The 25,537-nt window shown below is 46.4% G+C and overlaps 1 protein-coding gene across 1 annotated transcript; it reads left to right on the top strand.

The window, feature by feature from the left end:
* The first annotated feature begins 1,554 nt into the window (after positions 1 to 1,554).
* On the top strand, positions 1,555 to 17,757 carry TMPRSS4 (transmembrane serine protease 4). The gene is given in 12 exon segments (XM_064268333.1): positions 1,555 to 1,684; positions 1,687 to 1,752; positions 4,459 to 4,611; positions 5,884 to 6,013; positions 8,726 to 8,827; positions 9,797 to 9,837; positions 12,108 to 12,267; positions 13,328 to 13,494; positions 14,338 to 14,436; positions 14,658 to 14,800; positions 17,001 to 17,203; positions 17,589 to 17,757. Coding segments are annotated over 12 exon segments (1,479 nt in total). The 5' UTR covers positions 1,555 to 1,638.
* The last annotated feature ends 7,780 nt before the right edge of the window (positions 17,758 to 25,537 follow it).

The raw sequence follows: 25,537 nt of genomic DNA, 5'->3' as shown, positions 1-25,537 counted from the left end.
TAGACTCCAGGCACAGCAGGTAGCTTACAATTCTCTACCTCCATGCCTTGGCCCAACCTGGCCCAGCTTCCTCCCTCCCCTTCTCTACCCACAGAGGCACATTTAAATGCCACCTCCTCGGGTGCTTTCATCGGTCTACCTGTGATGATGCCTCTGTTATAACACAATCATCACGATGAGACTGGCATCTGGGTTCCTATTTGCCTCTTCCTCCAAAGTGTAATCTCCTTTAAGACAAGGGCCATGCTAGGGACTCACTATTGAATTAAATTGTAGATAAAAGTCATTAGAACGCATTCATCCACACGTATTTATTAAGCCTCTGGGTGGTGAAAATGACTAATGCGTTTGGTGACTGACTGAGAGGTTGGAGGTTCTAGTCAACCCAGAGGCATTTTGGAAGAAAGGCCTGGTGACCTACTTCGGAACAACCAGCCACCGAGAAACCTGTGGAGCACAGCTTGGCTCTGACGCCCACAGGACTGCCCGGAGTCAGAGCTGACCCAACAGCAGCTGGTTTGGTTTTCAGCACAAACACGTGCTGCACTGGAGGTCCCTGCCCTCCTTGAGCTTATAGTTTAACCAAAAGGTAAGTCAGCAAAGAGGATAAATTATTTCAGTGGCTGGGTATGTGACAAAGTACGTGTCTGAGGGGCTCAGAGCCCTCCCAGGGCAGGCACAGGTCAGGCTGAACGGGGGCGAAGCACCCCAGAACAGGCTAAGCCATGAGAAGGGGAAGGCGGCATGGGCTGGAGGCTCATCTGAGGGGTGCTCTAGTCGGACTCGAAAGATGAATAAGCCTGGGCAGGTGAATGGAGGCAGGGTAATCTTGTGCTGATGAAGCTAAGCCTCGGCTGTATGAGTAACCCCCCATCACTGACCAAAATGGTCCCCAAAGCATTCCTGGGGCTCAACACCTGTCGGAGCTAGCTAGTGCTGCTGTGAGAGAAATACCACAAGGGGATGGCTTTAATAAACAAAAGTTTATTCTCTCACAGTCTAGGAGGCTAGCAGTCCAAATTCAGGGTGCCGGCTCCAGGGAAGTCTTTCTCTCTGTGTCAGTTCTGGGAAAGGGTCCTTGTTGTCAGTCTTCCCCTGGTCTAGGAGCAGGGGGATGTGCTCACCTCCTGGTTCTTCATTCTTGGTGGTAAAAACCAAAAACCAAACCCGTTGCCGTCCAGTCAATTCTGATTCATAGCAACCCTACAGGTAGGAGGTTCCTATTGCTCTGCTCTCTTCTCTCTCCTTTTATCTCTTGTAAGATAAAAGGTGATGCAGGCCACACTCCAGGGAAACTCCCCTTACATTGGATCAGGGCTGTGACCTGAGTAAGGGTGTTGCCTCCCACCCTAGCCCTCTTTAACATAACCTAATCTTGCCTCTTTAACCACAGGCAGAGGTTAGGATTCACAACAAAGAAAAATTACATCAGGTCACAGAATGGGAGACAACCACACAATACTGGGAATCACGGCGTAGCCAAGTTGAGGGGACGCAATTCAATCCATGACAACATCTTAGGTGGTCAGAGGGTGGGAAGGGTGTGGGCTTTGGCAGAGGCAATCTTCAAATGCCAACCAGTGGGACCTCAGCTTGACGGCTGCTGGCTCTTCCCCTCTGCCTCACATCTCTTTGCAGATGTCACCCCCCTGCGTAAACCTCGCACCTCTCTGGAGACCTTCAAAAAGGTGGGGGTCCCCATCATTGCAGCAGTGCTGAGCCTGGTGGCCATCGTTGTCGTTGCTGTCCTCAGTAAGTGGGAAACCCACCTCACCTTTATTCCCTCAGTAAGTGGCAGCCCCCGCTTCACCCCCTAAGTAAGTGGCAGCCCTCACCTCACCCCTCAGTAAGTGGCAGCCCCCACCCTACCCTCATCCCTCAGTAAGTGGCAGCCCCCACCACACTCAATAAGTGGTAGCACCCACCCTACCCTCACCCCAAAGTAAGTGGTAGCCCCCACCCCTCAGTAAGTGGCAGTCCTCACCCAACCCTCACCTCGGAGCCCACCTTACCCTCCACCCTCCCACCTCCACAGAGTCATAGGCAGGTGATCTGCATAACACTTTGCAGAAAAAAACATGTACCCACATGTTTCCACCTCCTGCTTTGAGGAGAGCTTTCTAAGAGTGAAGTGGGAGGTGAGCCCAGCCCCCATCTGTCCCGGATGCTCTTCCTTCCAGTGAGAGCGAGAAGGAGGCTGCACACATTACAAACCCACGCAGGCAGTTTGCATGGCAGCCATATCCCCTGTCTCCTCCTCCGGCAGATTGAGAGCCGAGTGGATCAGAGCTGGCCTGAAGGGCGGGGGCATTTCTGCTTGTGAAGAGGGGATAAGGAGAAGAGGGCAGGCGAGACTGGACTAGAAATCAAGACACCTGGGACAGGGGTCTTGGCACTGCCACTTGCTGCTGTGTGACCTCGAATAAGTCACGCAACCTCTCTTAATTAGCTTCAGTCTCATCCGTAAAATGTCCTGCCTCCCTCAGAAGAATATCATGAGAACCATGAGATAATATGTGTAAAGTGGCTCGAGAAAAACCAGGCTCTGTAATTGTGGGTGTCACCGTGCGGCATACAGTGACGTGGCCAAGGACATGAAATGGCTAGCCTTGCAGGAGACTGCACTTGTAACCCAGGCAGCATTGCCACCACCAGCGGTCACAGCCTCACCAGGGGACACTCAGAGGTCCTCTGGTCCAACCCCTCATTCTACACTTGCGAACAGAGGCCCAGAAAGGAAGAGGCGTGGCAATCGGGGACAAAACTACGGCAGGAACCAGGTCCCCCTATGGAGACTGTCCACATCCACCTCTGTCTAGTGGCAGTGGTCGTGCAGATCCATAACATAAACACCACCCAAGTCCCTGAGATCTCTGGAGGGGTGTGAGACGTGGATAACCCCCAGTCATTTCTTCTTGACCTTGGGCTGCCTGACGAGGTTGGTGATCGTTTTGTAGATTTTTCATTCTAGGCCGATTTTATTCAGGCTAATATTAAAATAAGCTTGTCTTCTCTGAGCATATGCCCTGCCATGATGGAGAGAGAAGAGGGCCAAGTTTATTTGGAGGAGGTCAGGACAGGCACCAGGTCATAATTTAATTTAGAGTTGCACTCTCCCTGTCCCAGCAGGCCCTGTAGATTTCCATGCCCTGGGCCCCCCTCTACAATCAGAGGAGATAGCCCACGCCTCTATTCTGAGTTAGGCTCCCTCAGCCTTTTGGCTTCTGGGCTCTTGACTTGTGACACTATGACCCGGCCTTGTCCCAGGAGGCTGGAATAATCCTGCCTTGCCCCAGCTCCTGATCAGGAGCCAAACTTTGGAGGTCTAGGAAATATCTGACCTGCTCCTTCTCCTTTGCTTCAACCAAACCAGGAGCATCAGGGCCAACAGATCACATCTTTAGCTCCTTCACGGAATATATGGAGAGGCAGCCAAGAGTTAGACCCTGATTCAAGCCCTTGCTCTGCCATTTAAGTTGCTGTGTGGCCTTGGGAAATGTGCCCTAACTCACTAAGCCTCAGTCTCTTCATTTGTAATAGAAGTAAATAACATACTTGCCTCCTGAGGTCGACACCAGAATTACATAAGGAAATACATGGAAAACTCTGAGCACAGCAGTAAGTGGTGGCCGCCATTGTACGCATTCCCACTGAATTCCATCTGGCATGTTAGCCCAGGGGGAAGCTGAGTGAGGCAGAAGGAGCCTCCTCCCTGGTAGGGGTGTTTGGCTGTGAGTCCTTAACCAAGAAAAACTTTTGGAATATCTGTCCCCTGAGGGGTTAAAAAGATAAGGTGCATTCCCATCATCCCAAGATGGCAAAGGAACGAGAGAATCTGAAGGCAGCTGGCAAAATCTAAAGGCAACAGACAGAAAAACAAATAAAAACAAACAGAAGCCTCTTAATGACTCTTTCAACTCCAGATAAAAACACCAAACACTAGAACTGTGCTTGACAGTTGCAGGACACTTTCACAACTACCTGCTCACTAAATGTTCTCAGGGGCCTTGTGAAGCAGGTATCATCATCCCATTGAATGGATGAGGAAACTGAGACCTAGAAAAGGGAAGCAATCGTAGGTCTTAAGACACACAGTAGGGGGCAGAGCCAAGATGCAGAATCAGTCTTTGGACTTTAGGTTTTCTGTTACCAGAGGATACTATGCCAGCACTTGGGGATAAGAAGCTGGGGGTAGGGCCTACTTCTAAATTTCTCCCACACATACCTAGCTTGACTCCTTAGCCATCTTATAGGTATGGAGCTGGTGTTATTCTCTCCATTTTACAGATAAAGAAACCGAGGCTCAGGACCAAGTACACAGAGCTATTAAGTAGTAGAACTAGCTCTGGAGCCTAGATCTGCCCGTCTCCAAACCCAGCACTATTCTCAGGGAAGCCCAGCCTCTCCCTGCCCCAGCCGCCTACTTGGCCCTCAGCCCTCCCTGAACTTGCCTTCCAGTCAAGGTGATCCTGGACAAACACTACTTCCTCTGCGGGCAGCCCCTTCACTTCATCTCCAGGAGGCAAGTGTGTGATGGCCAGGAGGACTGTGCCTCGGGGGAGGACGAGCAGGAGTGTGTCAAGAACTACCCCGATGGGCCCCTGGTGGGAGGTGAGTCCAGGGTCTGAGGGACAAAGGAGTTGAGCACAGCAGGAAGTCAGCTCAGGACCCCTTGATCCACTGGGTGGCACCTGCCACTTACTTTCCAGTTTCCATACCTACTGTGAAGTTGGAGAGCGGGACCACATCTTGTTTACCTTTGGACTCTCCAGTACTTAACACATCAAAGACACTCAGTAGATATTTGGTGGACAAATGTAGAACAGAGGGGACAGGAAATTGTCATTAGCCTACCTCATTCCTGCTGCACGTGGGTGGCACTGATGACCTTGAGGGTTGGATTGGATGACCTTGGAGAGTTCCCTCCTTTCCAGGAAATCTGTTATTTCAAGGGGCTAGAAAAGAGGCTGTAAAGTCATTTAACCAGCTATTGGTCCTTCTATTAATTAAACAAGTACTTATTGTAGCCTGTTAGATTTTTTTTTTAGATATCAGTAATGGGTCTTCAAAAGAATATGAAATGTTTTGAACATAAAAACCCGTGTTCCTTCTTGGATTGGGCTAGGCCACCTTGAACCACCCAGTGCTTGGGCTCTGAAGGGAAAAGATAGCCCAGGAGATGGGTGATGGGGGCTTTCAAGAAGCAAGGCCGAGTAACATCTTGTGTATTTGCTTCTTTTGTATCAGAAGTCAAACGCCTATGTGTACCTGCCATCCTACTGCCAATGATACTTATCATTCAGCCTTCCCCCTCTGCCTTTATATGGAGAAGGACCTAGAGCCCCTTGTTGAGAAGTTTTCCCAAGCGGGCAAATTGTGGTAGATCATGAATGGAGTGACCATATAACTTATTACCATAATTGACACCTGTAAGAGCAAAAGGGGGTCACCGTTAGTAATTGTGCCAGGGCAACAAGTCAAAATGGAGATTGTCCAGGACACTTGGTCACCCTAGCTCCATCAGGACCCCCTGGTTGGTGCAAACGGTTAACACATTCTCTGTTAACCAAAGGGATTGGAGCTTCAAGTTCACCCTAAGAAGAAAGGTCTGGCCATCTACTTCAAAAAAACCAGCCATTGAAAACCCTATGGAGCACAGTTCTACTCTGACACGCATGCGGTTGCCATGCATCAGAATCGACTCAATGGCTCAATCAGGCAGAGCCAAATGGAGGAACTTCCCTGGATATTGAAAGTGTTGGTGCCCTACGATGCTCCCCAGTTCTGGGTGGGAGGAGGCTGGGCTGGTCTCATGATGAGTTCTCAGGGTGACTGGCCAGATGAGCCCTGCCCTCCAGCTGACCTAGCTTCCTCCCCTCCCAGTCCGCCTCTCCAAGGACCGATCCACCCTGCAGGTGCTGGACCCCACCACAGGAGCCTGGACCTCCGCATGTTTCGACAACTTCACGGAGACTCTGGCCAAGACAGCCTGTGGACAGATGGGCTATGACAGGTACCCAACCCATGCCTCCGGAAGCAACACCGTGCCCCGCCCCCTCCTATCTCTCTCTCTCTCTCCTTTCCTCTTCCTCTCTTTCCTCCTTTCCTCCCTCCTTGCCTCTTCCTTTCCTAAAAATACGGGCATTAGAGTCCAACAGGCCTGCTTTTGGCTACCAGCACTTGTGCTACAAGTAACATGAAGTAAATCTCCCAAGCCTCAGTTTCCTCAAGAGTTAATGAAGAAAGCAACGCCAACCACATAGGATGATTATGAGGTGTCAGTGATAGAATGTATGCCCCCCCCACGCGCACACACACTCACATATGCACACACACACACAGTTCTAGCTCCTTCGCAGTCCTCTCCTTTCTTTTTTTCTCAGCCCTCATCCTTCTTCCTGGCTTTGCAAGATGCTGTCCCTGGCTCAGAATTCAAAAGCCTTATTTACTTACTCAAAGTTCCATTGGTTCAAATCTAGTTTAAGCAAACCCGATTTCACTGGAGCCCCATAAGCAATCCGGGCTCTCTCAGCAAATTTCAAAAGCAGCTCTAAATCTGGAGTAGATGTACAGTGTATAATTATAATAAGGGTAATTAGCATATATATTTATATTCATTTGCTCTTGGCGGAAAACCAATAAGGTAGTTGTTATTATGTCTATTTTATAGATAGGCTCAGAGAGGGTAAGTAACTTGTTGGGTCGTAGCTGGGAGGTTTTTTTTTTTTTTGAGTAGAATTGGTGCCCAAAACCAAAAAACCAAACTCACTGCCATTGAACTGATTCCAAGTCATAGCAACCCTATAGCCCAAGGCCCCCTAATTCCTGGGCGTAGGATTTCTAGCAGCATCTCTGTTTCTAGCCTGGGAAATTCCCTCTTCTCATGGGGCTTTCTTAATCTATAAAGAGAGGGAGAGAGGGGAGGTGAGACAGCTGATTACTCAGAAAGCCTAAATGGAGAAGGAAAAGAACCTATGTGTTTAGCTGCACAGTGGAGTAACCTCTCCCGGGCAGGGCCCAAATGTCTTCAGGATTCTAAGAAACTGGGCCCAGAGAAATGATGAATACTAGGCAGACATCACCAATCAATCACAGCACTCTCTCCCATGGATCTCTAAAGCAGCCTCAAGGTCCTGTCCCATAAAAGCTCCAGGCAGCCAATACTAACTGCTCGGACCTACTTGCCATCTCTGCTCTCTGGTCTTCAGGCTTCTGCTGCTCTCTACCCACCATGGGGTACAACTTCTGAGGCCCTCTGGAGAGGACACGCCACCACCTATATTTTCAAGGAGAGGCGAGAAGGCATACCCCACACCTACTATTCTTCCCCCCTTCTCCTCGCTACAGCAGCCCCTCCTCCCCTGCAGTCCAGCCAACTGCAGCATCAGCTCCGCCGGCACAGCAGGCTGAGTCTGATTATGAAACCAGGGTGTCTCTGGGGGTTCTTAAGGTGATAGCTCCTGGAATTGCTGTCCTTCCTGAGCTCGCTAAGATACCAAGTCACCTGGCTCTTGGGATGTTCAAAATCAAAGTTCATTGGTATCGTTCATTAGAATGTAATTGGTCAACCGTGGTTAACTTTCCCGGGAATGCCCATTTCCACCATTGTCCCTCTTTCTATTGGGTCCCAGATTTTTCTACTTTCCTTCCTCCACCTGGATTAGAGGACTTTCTTGTCCAAGGACCACAAAACCATAAATGGCTTAATGTGGAAGGGATTCTAGGGATCATCCGGTCCACCCATCATTTTTCAGAAGCAAAAACTAAAGTTTGAAGAGACCCAGAGAAGAAATATGACCTGCACAAGGTCACACATCAAACTAGTGTCAGAGCCAGGACAAAAACCTAGGTCTTGAGGGCTCTTGATACAAAACCCAGCACTGCCAGACTCTGGCCCTCTTAGGTCCACTGCGTGGGTCCCCCCAGGTAGTGCTAGCCTTCCTTTCTGGGAATGTGAAAATATGCCAGTGAGCCAGTGCCACAGATTAACTGCTTGTACTAGCATGACTGGGTGGGGAAGGAAGGGAGAGATTTGGAAGAGGCAAATTCAGTAAAGGAACAATGAGGGAGATAGGATTAATCAGGGAAGGTTTCCTGGAGGAGGGAAGATTTAAACCTAAGGTTTGAAAGAACGCAAACATGGTTTAGTAGAGAGAAAGAGAGAGGCTGGATCAAGTGAGAGAAATGTTTTTCTGGCTTCATTTGAAGACTCGTTCAGTCCTGACCTGTCTCCTAAGGGGCTAAGAAAAGTATCCCCACTACCAAATTCAGACCAAATGCCTTGTTTGGAGAACAGTTCCCTCCAGGGTGAGGGAGAAGATAACCTGAGTCCCTTTGCCTTCTTGTGCCCCCCACTGTAAACAATAACAGACTACTGGGGCAAAGTTTGGGTGCCATTTGAAATAGGGACGGAGCTGGGAGGTAGGAACAGGGATCCCTAAGATTTCTCCGGAGCTCTGGGTTCTGGACTAGGCTTCCCTGCCCAAGAAAAGAAGATTGTGCCAGCTTTGTCCCTACGGCTGAGTCCTGGGATGTCAAAATAATGTCCCTTATCATACAACAAATCAGAGGTCACCCTCACTGACCAAGACCACCCTCACTTCCCTGCCATTCCCCACCAAATATTCTCTGCCACCCACTTTCTCCTAGGAGTAGAGGCTACTCCCCACTGTCTTGTAATCTCCTGCCCCAGTTCACAACTCTCTCCTCCTCCCAACATGAGCAGCAAACCCACCTTCAGAGCTGTGGAGATTGGCCCAGACCAGGATCTAGATGTTTCTGAAATCACGGAAAACAGCCAGGAGCTTCATGTGCAGAACTCAAGTGGGTAAGTGAGAGGGCACACGCCTTCTGGCCTACAAAAGACTAAGGCTTGGGGCTGCTGTTAGGGCTGCAGCCCAGCTCGCCCCGGGCAGACTGGCAGCAAGGGGAAAGTAAGCCAGACAACAGGAAGAACTCCTTGCCAGGCAGGTGGTTAAATACCAAGAGCTATAGAATCACATTTCTGAGCGGTCCTGTAATGAACAGCTGTCCCACGAGGCTGAACGAAGTGTGCTGTCCTACCCAATGACAGGGAGATGGGTATTCAGACCTTTCCATCAGTCTAAATAGTAAAACCTAATGTTTTCTCCTACTGACTTAAGATTCCTAATAAAGCCAACAGACAAGGTTGCAAAAGCCACTTTGTCCTTCCCTGCCACTTACCCAGGCCAGAGTAAGGCCTCACCACAGTCCCAGCTCTCCAAGGAATGAGACTCCAAGGCCTTTGTCAATGACTGTTCATAGCCACGCCACCCTGCTTAGAGCATAGCGTCTAAAGGAAATCTGTCACACTGCAGCAGAGTAGCTCAGAGAGGAGCTGGCTTCTTAGCATTCAGGGCTGCTTATTCATCAAAGAGTAAATCTTGAAAAGGACAGAGACTGTAGCAGAATGATTGTTTGCCCGAAATTCCATTGAAGTCCCATTATTCTTCCTTTTGGAATACCCGCAGTGCAGCACACTCTGTTCCAGGCTCTGCTCTCTTCCCTCTTAGGCCGCCAGGAGCCCAGGTGGGGCTCGGACACAGGCAAGGCCCAGAACAGAGTAGGTACTCAACTGTGGGGGAGTTGACTACCATCAAATTGAATTGCATTGAACTGAGTGTTAATGCCTTTCTATACAGCCCCTACTACACAGGTTCCAGGTTTCCCAGGTGGTTGGGAGGGGACTTCAATGCAATAGTGCCAGAAGGCCCAAGTCCCTGCCTCTCAGTCAGGGGAGAAGCAGAAACCAAAGGGCCCCTGTGTCTCTCTTCAGACCCTGTCTCTCGGGCTCCCTGGTTTCCCTGCACTGTCTTGGTGAGTATGCCCCCATCTCAGAGGATTTGGGCACTAGGCAGGCAATGAGCTTGGAGAAAGGCCTTCACCCTCGTTCTTAAATCTCTCAGACTCCAAGTGTCACTCTGTTTTGGCCCACCCTCACTGCTTTGGATCTCAGGCTTGTAGGTGGCTGATCCTTCAGGTGGTTGATGCAAAGAACTCCTTCCTACCATTGGCCCACAACCTGATCAGAGACCTGGAAGAAGGTCTGGTACCCAGGTCATCTGGGAGAAAGAGTAGGAACACTGGAAAGGGCAGGACTGGCCCCCGCCCTCCTCAAACCTTGTCAGGGCTGACATAGACCTCCTTTGTCACAATCAGCTCAGTTACCCAAGGTCAGATCATCCAATTCAATTTATCAAAAATTCATTGAAGAATTAGAATGTGTCGAACACTGCCAGATACTGGGTGGAAGTAGAAAATGCCAGACAGGTAAAAGAATTGGCCACTGTCCTCAAGGAGCTTATGACTGAGCAGATAGCAATGGAAGGCAACATGTGGGAAGTGCCAAGCTGAGTAGTTATCACAGTTGGCATGCTACAGAGAGCACTGGACAGGGTCAGAGATCTGAGTATCAAGCCCCACTGACTCCCAGTGTGACCTTGAGCAGTTCACCTAGCTTTTCTGAGGTTCATTTTCCAAAGAAGCCCATTAGTCCACTGACCAATGAGGACCTCGGGAGACTCTTCTAGCTCTAACAGAGGCTATCAGAAGAGAAAACCAGCACTGTGGCCCAGATTCCTCCTATCAGCCTTGTGCGAGAAGTAGAGCTGAGTGGGTCCAGGAAGGATGGACAAGATTGGGAATGACTAAGAGGAGTGGAAAACCATCAGTACTGCCTTTGTAGCTTAGCAGCATGTGTGCTTCCCTGCTGGATGTTAAGATTCTTATCCATCATCATGACCCGCACAAGTACCTAATGAGTAGGGTCTGATACATGGTAGCAAATCAATGAATGAATGAGTGATCACATCAGCTGAACTTCACTGAGCAACACCAAGGGCACAAAGAGATATAAGTCACAAACCCACCCTTAGGGAGCCTTCAGTCTCACTGAGAAGACAGGGCCTAAGCATGGCAACAATAAAAGGCTGGCCAACACCCAGGGCAGGCTATGGACATTCCAAGAGAGGAATGGTTGGATGGCCTGGAGGTAGTGCCTGGGCAAGCATTGAAGAATGAATCTGTAGGTTCCAGGAGGGAAGGGACCATGTCTGTCTTTCTAGCTTGTTCACCACTCTATTCCTAGCATCTAGCACTGCCCTTGAGACCAATAGGCACTCCATGCAAATCTGTTGAATTGATTAATGATTTAGATAAACAGGAGAGGAGACAGCATTTCAGGAAGGGGCTGTGAGTACCTTCTTGAGCAAAAACAGAATAACTTTTTTGGGAGCTACAAGCAGATCAATTTGGCTGGACAGAGACTTTCTAAAAGGACAGCAAGAAGCTGCCAGGAGGAGAAGCTTAAACTCAACCCTACAAGCAAGGGGGAATACAAACGGGCTTTTTTTTTTTTTTTTAGTGAGCAAGTTGGGGACATGTAGAAAGCAGTGTTTGAAATTAGATGGTGTTTGAAAACGCCCCTACGTAGTACAGTACCAGGCTCACAGGACAGGGGCGGTGGCTTTCCTCCTTAGAACATCCGCTGTAGTGGTGGCTACTGGAAAGTGACAGAAAACGGGGGTGGGGAGGTAGGGTTGAAGGTTTTCACAAGCGTTCAAGGGTGGGGTGGGTAACCAGGGACAGGAGGAAGACAAAATGTCAGATTGGGAAGCTCATTCAGCAGGAGGAAGGGACTTTGAGAAACGTGATGATAAGGGATGGAAAGATCCAGTTTCAGAGGCTTTCTCCCCACTTCTGGGTCTCAAGGAGCTTGTGGGCGTCTGTTTACTGTTACTCAGAGGAAGCAGCTGGGGATGCTCTACCTAGGCAGATTTTCGTAATTTTGCATCACTGTTTGGTTTGAAGGTCATGAATTCCCAGCACAATAGACACACCCGTGTTCACAAGCTGAACTCCTAAACACATCCAAAGCCAGAAAGAGGAAGGGGAGATTTGAGGAGAGACTGTGGTCTTGGACAGTCAGTACTTCCCATGAATAATTCCAAACTGGCCTGAACCTCCCCCACACTCCTGTGACAGTCACCCGGGCCTTGCTCAGGGTAGACTTTGGGCTCTAAGGGGAGGCAGCCCAATCCCCCAAGAGCCTGACTTTCTTCTTTCTCTCTCCTTCCTACTGAGCCCAGCCTGTGGGGACAGCCTGAAGGCCCCTCGGGTAGTGGGCGGGGAGAAGGCCTCTGTGGATTCTTGGCCTTGGCAGGTCAGTGTCCAATATGATAGACAACACATCTGTGGAGGGAGCATCCTGGACCCTCACTGGATCCTTACAGCTGCCCACTGCTTCAGGTAAGGCACAAAGCTGAAGGCGACCTTGAAGGATCAAGACCACAAAGGGGTAAGAGTGGCTGGGCCCCTGTCTCCTGACTTGGCCTCACTCCCTGTCGCTCTCCCCCTGGAGGCCATATGCTAGAGTTTGGTCACCCAAATAAGGCACTGGACAGGATGTCCTTTGTTAGGCATTGTGGATCTGATTAGAGAGTGCTGGTCACTAAGCTTGATTTCTGCTCAGTGGGAAACCATCAGATACCCAGTGTACTCACCCCCTCCCCACTGTCCCCCACCACACATACACAAGCTATTCTCATCTCCCCGGAGTCTCCAGTCCTTTTTGTCAGGCTTCTAGGAAGTGGTTCCAGGGTCTAGAGTCACTGCCACTCCCTTCTTATGTCCAGAAACTTTTAAAAAATTATAGATTCCCTTACACGCCAGCCAAGAGAGGAATGCCTATATTTCTGGGAAAAGATCACTCCCAAGCCCAATTCACTTCCATTCATTCATTCATTTGCTCCACATACACTGAGTACCTACCAGACACCAAGCACCATATTATGTGTCCAAGCGCATTAGGCCCAATCCTGCTTTTGAGGAGCTCACAGTCTAGGCCACTGGTTCTTAATCTTTTTTGATAGTCTAACAAAAGCTATGAATTCTGTCCTGGAAAGACACTTTTGCACACAAAGGAGTGTCTGCTGTAGGGAGAAAGACAGGCACGATACGTAACCGACCACAATACAAGTACCACTTGAGTAATATAGACCATAAAAAAGGGTAGAGGAGAGAATACCAGGGCCTCTACAGCTTGAGCATTAGGAAAAGCCCCTTCCCCAGCTCACCAGTTAAAAGTTTCCTGGGGTGGGTTTCATGGGGGAAGAAAAATCAAATCCCCTTTTAGAACTTGACTTGTGGTAGGCACTCCTTAGACTACCCTTACCCCACCATCTCCTGCCCCCATCATCATGTTGCCTCCTAAGGCAAGGACACCCAGCATTGGAATCCGTAGGACCATGGGGACCCAGCCTTTGGCATGCTTGACTCAGGCCTGAACTCAGCTATCCTCTGGTCCCAGGAAGCACCTTGATGTGTCCAACTGGAAGGTGAGGGTCGGCTCAGACAAACTGGGCAACATCCCATCCCTGCCTGTGGCCAAAATCTTCATCCCTGAGCCCAACACCATGTACCCCAAAGAGAAGGACATTGCCCTCGTGAAGCTGCAGTTCCCACTCACATTCTCAGGTGAGAGGTGGTACCTGAGAACTGAGCCCCAAGGGTGACACGAGCCCTTTAGGGTCAGGTTCTAGTTCCACTCTGCCACTAGCTTACCAAGTGGCCTTGGACACACCCCTTCTCCTTCTCAAGGGCTCAGCTTGCCCATTTGTTCTCATTTACTCTATTAGCCTTATGTCATCCAATGCTACGAGCCCTCTCAGAGCTGTCAGCTAGCACCCCACCCCGCCCCCCACCAAAGCTTCTTTGTGGGCCTGTCGTCTCCATTTGGAGCACCTCAAGTCAGAGTCATGTAGATTCATCCAATCTTGGAGTTACAAGAGTCCTAAAAGATCATCTAGTCCATCCCCTACCCCAACCAGTGCCCAAGAGCCTACACAATATTCCTTGCCAAGGGGTCATTGTGCCCCTGTTTGTTCTCCCCAGGGGTAAAGAGCTCATTATTTCTAAGGAAGACCATAGAATCTTTGAACAGCTCTGTTAGATGACATACTTAAATATTGAGTAGTATTTAGACCAGTATTCCAACTGTGGACACTGGTCCCTTGGGGAAAAGATGGTTCCATTGTCAAATAAGTTTGGGAAACACTTTCATACTGTAACTCTCTCCTTGGAGAGTCATGGGGCACATTAGTATAGTAAAGATATGAGAAGTGTTTTAAAAGTATCTGTTTTATTATGCTTAACCCACATTTTAAAACTTATTTGACTGCAGAACCCTTTTTCATCCCCCTTCCATCAACATCCTATGAGACTAGTGTTATGGAGACTCTGATGTGGACTTTTTCAGAGTGCTTAGCTACCAGATTCTCCCAACCCCTGGGTCTCCCTCTTCCTCTCTGCTCCTGGCAGGCACAGTCAGGCCCATCTGCCTGCCCTTCTCTGATGAGGAGCTCACTCCAGCCACCCCACTCTGGGTTGTCGGATGGGGCTTTACAGAGCAGAATGGAGGTAAGCCTTGCACTTAGAACCACAGGGCAGGAGATGCCTTTGGACCAGGGAACAGCTCCTGGGGGTGCTGGGAAGGAGGACCATCCTTCCAAAAAACCCACCCTGGAAGTCCAAGCACCAGGGTGCCAAGCAAAAAACAAAGTACTTTGACAACCAGAGAAATAACCTGGGCTGGGGGTAGAAGGCAGGAATGGGATGTGAATATATTCTCAACCTCCCAGGGAAGATGTCTGATGTACTGCTGCAGGCGTCCATTCAGGTCATTGACAGCACACGGTGCAACGCAGAGGATGCATACCAGGGGGAAGTTACTGAAAAGATGCTGTGTGCAGGCATCCTGGAGGGCGGCGTGGACACCTGCCAGGTGGGCTTCCAAGGGTCATAGGGGAATTCTAAGGGATGTAGGTCCTAGAGAGACAAGAAAACCTTGAAGCTGAATATCCCACATGAAGTCTTGCATATAGTGAGCACTCAGTGTGTAATGAAGAGAAGGAATAGTCAGCTAAGGATATAAGGATGGATGGGTGGGTGAATGGACGGATGGACGGATGGACGGATGGACGGATGGACGGATGGACGGATGGACGGATGGATGGATGGATGGATGGGTGGATGGGTGGATGGATGGGTGGATGGTACAGAAAAGCAGAAGGATTTTTAATATATATTTTATATACAAAGATGACGTTACTCACTTTACCCACCCTACTTCCCATCATGTATAGGAATATGAGCCCCTTGAGGGAAGGAATTCCAAGTCTATTTTCTCTGTGACTGTCCCCAAGTTGCTGAACTATACTAGAGAAAATCCATCTCATGCTGGCCAAGCTCTGATGCAATGTCCCTCACCCCATCCCCACTGGCCATCAGAACTGCTTGTTGTTGTTGGTATGTGCCATTTAGTAGGTTCCAACTCATATAGACCCTATAGGACAGAGTAGAACTGCTCCATAAGGTTTCCAACTGGAAACTGTCCCATAAGGTTTCCAAATGGATTCAAACAACTGACTTTTTTGTTAGCAGCCAAGCTCTTAACCACTGCACACCAGGGCTCCAGGACTGCTTAGCAATTCCTTTATACATCCTCATAACCCACCCCTAGGATCTTCTGAGCATTCTCCATTCATCTTAAACCCCTAACCCTACTTCTGCCTCCATTCTCATTCCTTCATTCAAGAGGTAGCTTCATTATCTAGTGCTGCTATAACAGAAATACCAGAAGTGGATGGCTTTAACTAAGAGAAATTTCCTCAAAGTAAAGTACGCTAAAAGTCCAAATTCAGGGCGTCAGCTCCAGGGGAAGGCATTCTCTCTCTCTGACAGCTCTGGAGGAAGGCCCTTCTCATCAGGCCTCCCTTGGACTAGGAGTTTCTCCAAGCAGGAACCCCAGGTCCAAAAGATGCACCCTGCTCCTGGCACTGCTTTCTAGGTGGTATGAGGCCCCCCTGTCTCTCTGCTCGCTTCTCTCTTTTATATCCCAAGAGAAACTGGCTCAAGACACAATCCAATCCCATAGATTAAGTTCTGCCTCATTCCCCCTCATTAACATCATAGGGGCAGGATTTACAACATTTAAGAAAATCACAACAGATGAGAAAATGGTGGACAATCACACAATACTGGGAGTCATGGCCCAACCAAATTGATACACACATTTTTAAGGAACACAATTCAATCTGTGACAAGAAGCATCTGTTAGCTCTGGAAGGCCAGGTACATGCTGGGTTTTGGGGAAAGTGGTAGAAGGCAGAAGTGATGTATAAACAGGCAATTGGTCGTGGCGTTATTGGGTCCTGAGAGAGGAAGCCCCAGATGCTATAGGATTTGGTAGAAAGGACACCCAAATAAGTGCACTTTTCACTATCTGACATGTTCTTGTCTGTTTAATCATTTGTTTATTGTCCTTCTCTCCCTATTTGATTCTAAACTTCCTAAGGACAGGGATCCTTGGATTTTACATTAACTGAATCCCAATTGCCTAGAATAGTGCCCGGCACAAAATAGCCACTCAACAAGTGGTCAGATAAGCTTGGGAAATACTAGGTTAAACAAAGATAACCAGACTTCTTCGCTGCAGGACCCCCTTAACTAAAAAAAAAAATCAAACCCATTACCGTTGATTCCAACACATAGCAACCCTATAGGACAAAGTAGAACTGCCCCCACGGGGTTTCCAAGGCTGTATATCTTTACAGAAGCAGGCTGCCACATCTTTCTCGCACAGAGCAGCCGGTAGGTTTGAACCACTGACCTTTTGGTTAGCAGCCAAGCTCTTAACCACTCTGCCACTAGGGCTTCTTAGGACTCCCTTAAAGCCTTCAATTTTCTAGCATATACTGTGAATCTCCAAGAGAAGGCTAACAACATTCCCACAACTTAGTTCACCACAGACTGGACCAAAGGGAAGGGCATTCCAGTCTACAGGAACAGCATGAGCAAAGGGGATGAGAGTGGAACAACAGAGAACACTGCTCCTAGGAAATGTCCAGAACACATGGGCAAGGGGACGAGAAGCCCAGCCCCTACCTGCCCTCCGCAGCAGTCCCTGTTCTGGCCTCTCACAGGGTGACAGTGGTGGGCCCCTGATGTACCAGTCTGACCAGTGGCAAGTGGTGGGCATCGTGAGCTGGGGCCATGGCTGTGGGGGCCCAAGCACTCCAGGAGTGTACACCAAGGTCACGGCCTATCTCAACTGGATCTACAATGTCCGGAAGGTGAGCACGTTTGTCCTACCACTTGTCCCCTCCTTCCCTCCCTCTACCCTAAGGTATCAAACCATCCTTATGGTTCGATTTAAATGACTCTGAAACAACCCTATGCACCCAAATAATTTTCCCTCCCAAAAAGCGACAACCCAAGATTCCACCATTAAGGCTGAAATTCCTTAGGTAGGAGAATCCTGTCAACTGCAAATACCTTAAAGTATGGAACTCACTGAGCTGACAGAGGGTGAGTCTATCAGATTCTTTGTGGAGAGCAGGTTCTGCTAAGGAGGAAGATGGAAAGGCTTAAGAGACTTCCAAGCCCCTAGAGAGTAAAGAGAGAGGCAAAAAGCTTCAGAAAAAGATTAATTTTGTCATGTCACCACATTTCCCAAGACCCTCCAGATTCAGATCATCTGACTTTCTCCTTGTCGGTCTCTTTTATTCCAGGCTGAGCTGTAATGTTGCTGCTTCTCTGCAGTGCTGGGAGCTCCTTCCTCCCTACCCTGCCCTACCCCGCCCACCTGAAGATTCCCCGCCCACCATCCTCCAGAAGTCAGACACAGGGCAAGAACCCCTTGGGCATACCTCGCTGCCCACAGCCCCAGCATTTCTCTGAGAAGCAAAATGCTTTCTCTTGAAGACACCCTCTTGCCCACAGGCACCAGGAGGAAGTCAGCAGCCGTAGCTCAGCCACACCTGGTCCTCCCAACATCCTAGGGGAAAGACACAGCCCACAGAATAAGCTAGCCTCCGGGCCAAGGTCTCAGAAGGCATGGCTAAGCTGAGAAGGAACTTTCCCACTAAGCTGAACAGAAGTAGTCTCTTTTGTGAGAACCCAGATCACTAGGCCTGGCGTGGAGGGAAAAGAAGGTCTGAGCCAGCTTCTCCTTCACCACCCATGCCCAAGCTCACCAGAGCAAGAAACCAATTATAATGTAAAAAAAATGTACTGTTCTGCTGTTGGCGGGACACTGTTATTTACTGTTGTTGTTATGTTACCTGTGTAGCCACTATTATTAAACATGAAGTCTCTGCCATAAAATGGCTGGGCTACTTGGTAAGGCCTGCACTAGGACTATGAAACCATGGCCTTTATTGTTTGGCCTGGGTAGGAAAAGGTCCTGGGGAGGCAACCGCTCCTCGAACTGAAGGTGGGGGAAGAAGGGGTCATGGAGCTGATGAGTGGGGGCAACAGTGAGCTGCAAACTGGGGAAGTCAGAGTGAATGAGTCTCATTCCCACACAGGGCCTTCTCCCATCTCCCTCCTCCCCTCCCTCCCTGCCTGTGATTTCAGCCATGAACCAGAGATAACCTGTGATCTGGGAGGGAGATGATTTGGTCATGCTAGGGTGAGGTTAAGGAGCCCTGTTAAGGAGCCCTGGTGGTGCCGTGGTTAAAGCACTCGGCTGCTAACTGAAATATCAGTGGTTTGAACCCATCTGCTGCTCCACAGGAGAAAGATGTGGCAGTTTGCTTCTGTAAAGATTTATGGCCTTGGAAACCCTATGGGGCAGTTCTACTCTGTCCTACAGAGTAGCTAACCAAAAAACAGCAAAAAAAAAAAAAAAGAAACCTCCTGCCACTGAGTCAATTCCAACTCACAGCAGCCCTATAGGGTTGCTATGAGTCGGAATCATCTGGACAACAACAGGGTCTAGGCAGGGACAGATTACCCAATAAGCAAGGTATAAAAAAAAAAAAATTTTTTTCTAGGGGCTTACTTACTAATCTGTAGTGTACAGGTGAAATTGTGCACTACAGATTAATAAGTAAGCACAATTAAGCCCTTTCATACCTTGCTTACTGTAAGCTGCTGCACACTGTGTTTACTGGTTAATCTGTCCCTGGGTCTAGAAAAATAAATAAATAAATTATGGCTCCCCAGTGGTTGGAAAGGAATATTGCACCTCTGAGTCCTAACTTCTTCCACCTAGAGAGCTCTTGGTGTGATTACTTTGTCATTCCAAAAAAAAAGAAAGAAAATTTATCACTTGCCAGCTATGAGGCAAGCCCCAAGCTAGATTCTGGGGATATAAACATGAATATTTAGCTTCTGCACTCAAAATGGTCAGAGAGTTCAGCCCTGTAGACTTCTGCTGGTAGCCATATGAAGGCTCAGTATTTTGAGGACCCTCTCACTAGAGCTGCATCAGATCCTAGATAAAATATAATTATTAATGCCTTACTAGGCTCTTAAGAAATAACAGTCTCACAGGCATATATATATATATACACACAAAACCATCAGAACCATGAGCTGAAACTAACGTAGAGATCTGGGAGCAAAACGCTAGCTAAAATCTTGAGTTGCCCTAGGGACAAAGACCTATAATAAGGCCAAGATATACCTAGACCCAGTGCAGGTGGGGGAACTGAACCTGGTACTCTCACATGAAGCACAGACAACTGAAGAAGGCAAATGTGGTCTCAGGTAGCAGATCTTCTGAAAGAAAATATCCCTTATTTAGATCCCTCAAGATTCCCAAAGATCCTCCAAATATGAGCTCACAGTAAAAGATCAGCAAAGGTGCCGGAAAAAAATCATGAGTGGGAATCATCAGAAATAACAAGTTTAGAACCCCAAGGACTTCAGTTGTTAGAATTATCAGGTAAGTATAATAATTACTAGTACTTATACAGTGTTTCTATGTGGCCAGAAACTAAGTACTTCATCATATATTGATTCATTTAATCCTCAGCAAGCCTATGATGTAGGTACTAATATTATCCTCATTTTATGTATAAGGAAACTAAGGCACAAAGAGGTTAAGTACTTTGCCTGAGGTTATAAATTAGTAAGTTATCATGAGTGGTCTGACTCCAGAGTTCATGCTGTAAACCACCACACTACAGGTCCCCCAATACATACAGAATACATGAAACTTTGTAAAGAAATTTTTTTCATAATCAAGCAAAAATTACTAGGTAGATTTTTAAAAGAACCAAATAGAACTCTTAGAAATAGAAATAGTAATTATTAAAATGAAAAACTGAATGGGTGGGGTAAACATCATTTATGATACAGATAAAGAGAGAATTAGTGTACTGGAAGATAGATTGAAGAAGTTACTCAGACTGCAGCAGAAAGAGATAGGAGATTGAAAATATGAAAAGCTACAAACCATGGAGTCTAGAATGATAAAGTCTAACATTTCCAGTTACAGTCCCAGAAGAAGAGAATAGAGAGAATGGGAGACAATATCCAAGAAGATGCTGTTGTTCGCCGCCATCAAGTTGGCCCCTGACTCGTGGTGGCCTGATGTGTCGCAGAGTAGAACTGCTCCATAGGATATTCTTGGCTGTAATCTTTATGAAAGCAGGTGGCTGAGCCTTTCTTCCAAGGAGCTAGCTGCTGGGTGGGTTCAAATTGCCAGCCTTTCAGTTAGCAGCAAATTACAAACCATTTGCACCACCCAAAGAGATAACCCTTGAGAATGTTCCAGACTGATTAAAGGAATTAATCCACAGATATAGCATGTGCCACCATAGGGTATGTCCATACAACTAAGGTAGAAAAATTAAAAGAAATCCACATGTAACATAAAACATATTATAGTGAAAATGCAGAACACCAAAAATGAAAAGAAACTCAGCCAGAGGAAAAACACAGATCTCCCAGGAGACCACAAAACAACCACAATTAGACTGACAACAGAGATTTTCCACAGTAATAAAGGAGCTAGAAGACAGTGGAATTAATTGCATTTTCAGAGTACCGAGAGAGGGTAACAGTCAAATCAAGAAATATGAACCCTACGAAACCGTCTTTGAAGAATAAAGACATTTTCAGAGAAATAAAAAGGGAGAGTTTACCATCATCAGACATTTTCTAAAGGAAAATCTAAGCATATATTTGAGGAAGGAGGAAAATGATCCTAGAAGGAAGAGCTGAGATACAAGGAGGAACAGTGAGCAAAGCAATTGGTAAAAATGTAAGTAAATCTAAGCAAACTTTGTCTACATAAAATAACACCCACATTGTGGGTTAATTAAAAAAAGCTTAGCTAAAAATCATATCAATAGCATGTATGTCAGAAGGGCATAATTGGAGTTCAAGGGATAAGATCAAAGACTACAGCCTCCAGGATGGATTACACCTCAACATAATGAAAACAAAAATCCTCACAACTGGACCAATAAGCAACATCATGATAAATGAAGAAAGGATTGAAATTGTCAAGGATTTCATTTTACTTAGATCCACAATCAACACCCATGGAAGCAACAGTCAAGAAATAAAATGATATATTGCTTTGTGCAAATCTGCTGAAGTGTTGAAAAGCAAAGATGTCACTTCGAGGACTAAGGTGCACCTGACCCAAGCCTTGATATTTTCTATCACCTCGTATGCATGTGAAAGCTGGACAATGAATAAGGAAGAACGAAGAAGAGTTGATGCATTTGAATTATGGTGCTGGTGAAGAATATTGAATATACCATGGACTGCCAGAAAAATGAACAAGTTGTCTGGGAAGAAGTACAGCCAGAATAGTCTTTGGAAGCAAGAACAACAAGGATTCGTCTCACATACTTTGAACATGTTATCCCGAAGGACCAGTCCTCACAGAGGGACGTCACTTTGGTAAGGTAGACGGTCATCGAATAAGAGCAAGACTGTCAATGAGATGGACTGACACAGTGGCTGCAACGACGCGCTCAAACACAGCAATGATTGTGTGGATGGCTCAGGACTAAGCAGTGTTTGCTCTGTTGTACATAGGGTTGCTATGAGTCAGAACTGACTCAACGGCACCTATACTATATAGTGAAAAAGATAATCAACCACCGAAAGAATGGTAATAAAAATTTAACTTCCAAAACTGTAGAAAGAAAAAATAGTTTAAGGAAAAAAAAAAATCAAACAATCTCAAAAAAAGAAGAAGAGAAAAAAAAGAACAGGGGAGAAGTATAGAAAAAAATGAAACAAATAGAATGTGCAAAGTAGTATGCTATAAACGAAAATATCGATAAATATTAAATATTTATAAATATTAAATTCACCAATTAACATACAGAGATAATGAAATTGGATAAAAACACAAAATCAAGCTATCTGTCATTTATAAGAGACAACCCCCATAAATTAATTCACAGAGCTATTAAAACTAAAAAAATAGAAAAAGATATAGAAGACAAGCACTTAGTCAAAATTTAGCTATGTGATTTTTTTTAAATAGGAGTTTAGGTCAAAAAGACAAAACTGACTTTAGGATAAAGGGAGTCATTACATAATGATAAACGTTCAACACCAGGAAGACATAATAAGTTAAACCTTGTAACCAAAGAGAAAAAAAACAAAACAAGAAAAGAACACAAACTCTTTGTCATCACTGAAGTTGGCTATCACACCAAATCCTTAGTCTGAAATGGTATTTAAAGGGATAAAATAATAATAATACGCATTGCTCTGCTTTGCAGTAGGAATCTACTTCTGAGTCACAAGATGGCTCTAGGACCTTCTCTAAAGCTCTTCTTTATAGAAGAATGTAGCTAATAAACAGAGATGAATGGTAAAATTAGAAAGCCACTGTTTTGCAATTTCTAATGAAATAATTAATTCAGGCCAAGATCATCAATGGATGCTAAAATCATTAAGTGAAAGGTTAATGGAAAACTGGATATTTGCATAATGCCCAAATATCACCCCAGAGACTCCTTGCTAACCTCAAAAGGAACACCTAATTTCAAAATAGAGAGATCTGGCTGTCATCACCTTACCCACTGTTATGGATTGAATTGTGTCCCCCAAAACTCTGTATTGGATTCCTGGCCCTTATACCTGTGGATGCAATCCTGTTTGGAAATAGGGTTTTGTTATGTTAATTAGGTCATATCAGAGTAAGGTGGGTTCTAAATCTAATCTCAAAAAAAGCAGAGTAGACACAGAGACACACATAAAAAAATTTTAAACAAAAAACCATTGCTGTCGAGTCAATTCCAACTCATAGCGACCATATAGGACAGAGTAGAACTGCCCCATAGAGTTTCCAAAAAGCACCTGGTGGATTCAAACTGCTGACCTTTTGGTATGCAGCAGTAGCACTTAACCACTACTCCACCAGGGCTTCTGAGACCCACATGCGGGAAGAGAAAGACAGATGATAGAGAGAGATGCATCTACAAGCCCAGGAACATCAAGAATTGCCGGCAGCTACTAGAAGCTAGAAGCTGAAATAGATGAGAAAGGACTTCCCCTTAGAGCCACACCATGATTTCAGACTTCTAGCTCCTGAACTACGAGAAAAATTTTTTTTTTCTGATCTTTAAAGCCACCGACTTCTGTTATTTATGTTCTGGAAGCACTAGGTAACTAAGACACCCACTAATACTAGGATAACTAGGTACTATGTGCCTCCTGGTATGAATATGAAGTACACCTTCATGTTTCACATCTATGAGGTCTTCTTACCAAAGATGTTTAACCTAAACCTTTAGATCTAACATTCAGTTTATAGGACACCATATAAGTATTACCTGAACAAGTTAAATGGCCCTACTTTGAAGCTAATAGAGAAACCCAGAAGATGGGACATTCTACACGTAAGTGAGCCAATCGCTCTAACAGTCAATGTCACAGAAGACTCTAAAGAGGCATAACAACCAAATGCAAAGCATGGACCTTGATTGGGTCCTGAACTGAACAAATTAGCAGTAAAAGACATGGGGGGGGAGGGTTGCTGTTGTTTTATGGGTATTTGATGATAATACAGAATTATTATTAACTTTATTATGTGTGATAATGATATTGTAGTTAAGTAAGAAAAATATCCTAAATTTTTAGAGATTTATACTGAAGTGTTTCAGGTGAAATGACACAGAGATGAAATTTACTTCAAATAACTTCAGGAAAAAAAATGGAAAATATCAACAAGCACTAAACATAGGTGATAGGCATTTACTTCTCTATTTTTCTGTGCATTTGAAATGTTTCTTAATAAATAACTTTTTATATTAGATTATATACAAAATACAGCCTCAAAAATTGATAGAACTACAAGGAGAAATTGATAAATCCACCATTATAGTGGAAGACTTTAGCACACTTCTTTCAATGATCGCTAGGTCAAGCAGGTAAAATATTAGCATGGTATAAAAGATTGAGCAACACAATCAAATGCTTGAATATGATTAACAGGCATATGTAGAACCCTGCACTCAACACTTAAAAAATAAGCATCTTTCTCAAACAATCTTGTAAAAACTGACTACATATTAGCTCATAGCCCTGGAGGCTCAACAGTTAAGTGCTCGGCTGCTAACAGAAAGGTTGTTGGTTCAAACCTACACAAAGGTTCCTCAAGAGAAAGATCTGGCCATCAGCTTTCGTACAAATTACAGCCAAGAAAACTCTGTTCTGTTTTGTCATACGCGGTCACTGTGAGGCGAAATTGATTCGACAGCCCCTAAAAATAGCAACGTTAGTCCATAGAGTAAGTCTCCACAAACCTCAAAAGTAGTGTGGGTACCAGACCCAGTCTTGTGCTCTCATTCATTTCCGCTCAGCCTTGCCTGCCTCCTCCATACTTCTACCACTGGTCCAATTTCCTGTCTTGGATGAGCCCAGGTCTGGCTTCTCCCATTCCCGTTGCCATGGTTGCAAAGCCCAGGAACTACCCGGGCCTCCTCTCCTGACACAACCACTGGTCTCCACCTCTCCCAGGGCCAGACTTCGACTTCCGTGGCTTTCATCGACACCCACCTAGGGGCCATAGCCACTCTAGCACCCATTTATTACCCCCAGGGCTCTGGCTTTCCCCACCCATTTATTACCCCCAGAGCTCTGGCTTTTCCAGGGCTACCAGAAATGTCTGAGTAACAAAAATGGAAATGATTGTCTACTGAGTAAATATTGAATAATGGAGGACAGGAGACAGGAAGTGGCCAGAAGAGAAATTGTTCATCCTTCTTCTCCAGGAGGGAACTATTCAGAGAAGCCAGGGTACTTCAGGGATGGTCCTGGTGACTCAGCAACCAGCCATGCTGCTTACGAAGCTGTGGTCAGCTCATTAACACAGCACCTTATATACTCTTTCTCTTTCCCTGCCTCACACCTCTTAGACCCTCATTCTTACTCTCCTGGGATTGAACCCCCCAATAAAGCATTAAGATGTAATTTTAAGGTGGGGCCAAGAAGATAGCATAGTCAGATGCTTCCTGTGGTCCCTCTTACAACAAAGACCTGAAAAAACAAGTGCATCAATTATATATGACAGTCTAGGAGCCCTGAGCATCAAAGGCAAGGTTGAGGAATCAGACTGAGTGGCAGGAGGAGGGAGAGATGCTCCAGAAGCAGCAAGGAGTTGCCAGACCTGATCTGGCAGGAACTGGCCCCCGGAAGGCTGGATTGGCTGATGTGTGTGATGAGGCAAGCAGCAGCACTTGGGACGAGTTTTCCA

The sequence above is a fragment of the Loxodonta africana genome, chromosome 15, assembly GCF_030014295.1.
Source record: "Loxodonta africana isolate mLoxAfr1 chromosome 15, mLoxAfr1.hap2, whole genome shotgun sequence".
In the NCBI taxonomy this organism is placed as follows: Eukaryota; Metazoa; Chordata; class Mammalia; order Proboscidea; family Elephantidae; genus Loxodonta; species Loxodonta africana.
This window is presented reverse-complemented; position numbering and strand designations above follow the sequence as displayed.